At 41.0% G+C, this 1,716-nt stretch overlaps 1 protein-coding gene across 1 annotated transcript; it reads left to right on the plus strand.

Annotated features, from left to right (window-relative positions):
- Positions 1-343: 343 nt before the first annotated feature.
- Positions 344-1,282, plus strand: LOC126084176 (olfactory receptor 4F3/4F16/4F29-like). Its single transcript, XM_049898475.1, has one exon. The coding sequence runs from the start codon at positions 344-346 to the stop codon at positions 1,280-1,282; it is 939 nt and encodes a 312-aa protein (XP_049754432.1).
- The last annotated feature ends 434 nt before the right edge of the window (positions 1,283-1,716 follow it).

Here is a 1,716-nt window from a genome sequence, read left to right on the forward strand (position 1 = left end):
AACTTGGTGTTAGAGAACAGCTTCACATGGCAGTCACCAACTTGTCTGTGTGCTAACAATTTTAGGGTCCATAATCATATGAGGTCAGATGTAATGCCAAAGTGTAGATGTTGTTGTAAGGTGCTTGCGAGTTGGTTCCGACTCAGATAGAACCTATGTAAAAGAGAATGCTTAAGGTCCTGCGCCATCCTCACAATCGTTGCCGTGTTTGAGCCCATTGTTGCAGCCACTGTGAACATAGGCTTTCATAATTTTGACTTTTATCCTCTATTTTATTAACATAATTCTCGTAATTTATATTTTTTCTATTCTCCTCTTTTAGGTAGCATTGCTGGCAAAGTCAATGGATGGAGCAAATCACTCTGTGGTGTCAGAGTTTGTGTTCTTGGGACTGTCCAATTCCTGGGAGATCCAACTTGTCCTCTTTGTGTTCTTCTCCATGTTTTATGTGGCAAGCATGATGGGGAACTCCCTTATTATGTTCACTGTGACTTTTGATCCTCACTTACACTCCCCCATGTACTTCCTGTTGGCCAATCTCTCCTTCGTTGACCTGGGTGTTTCTTCTGTCACTTCCCCCAAAATGATTTATGACCTTTTCAGAAAGCACAAACTCATCTCCTTTGGTGGCTGCATTGCTCAGATCTTCTTCATCCATGTCATTTTTGGTGTGGAGTTGGTGCTGCTGATAGCCATGGCCTTTGACAGATATGTGGCCATTTGTAAGCCTCTCCACTACCTGACCATCATGAGCCCACGAATGTGCATCTTCTTTTTAGTGGCAGCCTGGATGATTGGCCTTATTCACTCTGTGGCTCAACTGGCTTTTGTAGTAAATTTACCTTTCTGTGGCCCCAATATGTTGGACAGCTTTTACTGTGACCTTCCTGGACTCATCAAACTGGCCTGCACAGACACCTACAGACTGGAGTTCATTGTCATGGCCAACAATGGATTCATCTCTGTGGGTTCCTTCTTCATACTGATCATTTCCTACATCATCATCATTCTCACTGTTCAGAAACACTCTTCAGCTGGTTTATCCAAGGCTCTGTCCACACTTTCAGCTCATATTACTGTGGTAGTTTTGTTCTTTGTTCCTTTGATATTCTTCTCTACATGGCCTTCTCCTTCCACACACCTGGGTAAGTTTTTGGCCATTTTTGATACATTTCTCACTCCTTTCCTGAATCCTATCATTTACACATTCAGGAATCATGAAATGAAGGTTGCAATGTGGAGAGTATCCAGACAGCTAGTGAGCTACAGGAAGATCTCTTAAGTGATGGACTGTATTGTGAAGATTCCTCATTGACTACTGAAGTTCTGTTGTTGATGGTCAAACTCACAGAGAAGCATATCTTTGCCCTACATTTGGTTGATTATCTTGACACTGTTATCGAGCCTTTTGCTTCTTTCACTTGGGAATCAGTGACATTTGCTTCTAGAAAACAGAGGAGTTCCAGAGAAAGTCTTTATGAACCAAAGATTGTAATAATCCTGTGGATTAATCCCTAAGGAATAATACTTATAAATAGTACTTAATAGGAATACAATATTAGGCAGGCTTTTTTAAAGCCTTCAGAACAGGGAGACATCTCCCTCTCTTTTCTTTTTTTAAACAGTAATCTGTATCACAGATAGAAATTCCTGGGAGTGCTTAATGGAAAATTTGCTAATAGAGAACTGAACCAAGCCTTTTTACTGCAATCTGCT

The sequence above is a fragment of the Elephas maximus genome, chromosome 10 (genome assembly GCF_024166365.1).
Source record: "Elephas maximus indicus isolate mEleMax1 chromosome 10, mEleMax1 primary haplotype, whole genome shotgun sequence".
NCBI classification, from domain to species: Eukaryota; Metazoa; Chordata; class Mammalia; order Proboscidea; family Elephantidae; genus Elephas; species Elephas maximus.

Coding starts and splice junctions, on each gene's coding strand:
- LOC126084176 (XM_049898475.1), top strand. CDS start 344: ATGGATGGAGCAAATCACTCTGTGGTGTCAGAGTTTGTGTTCTTGGGA.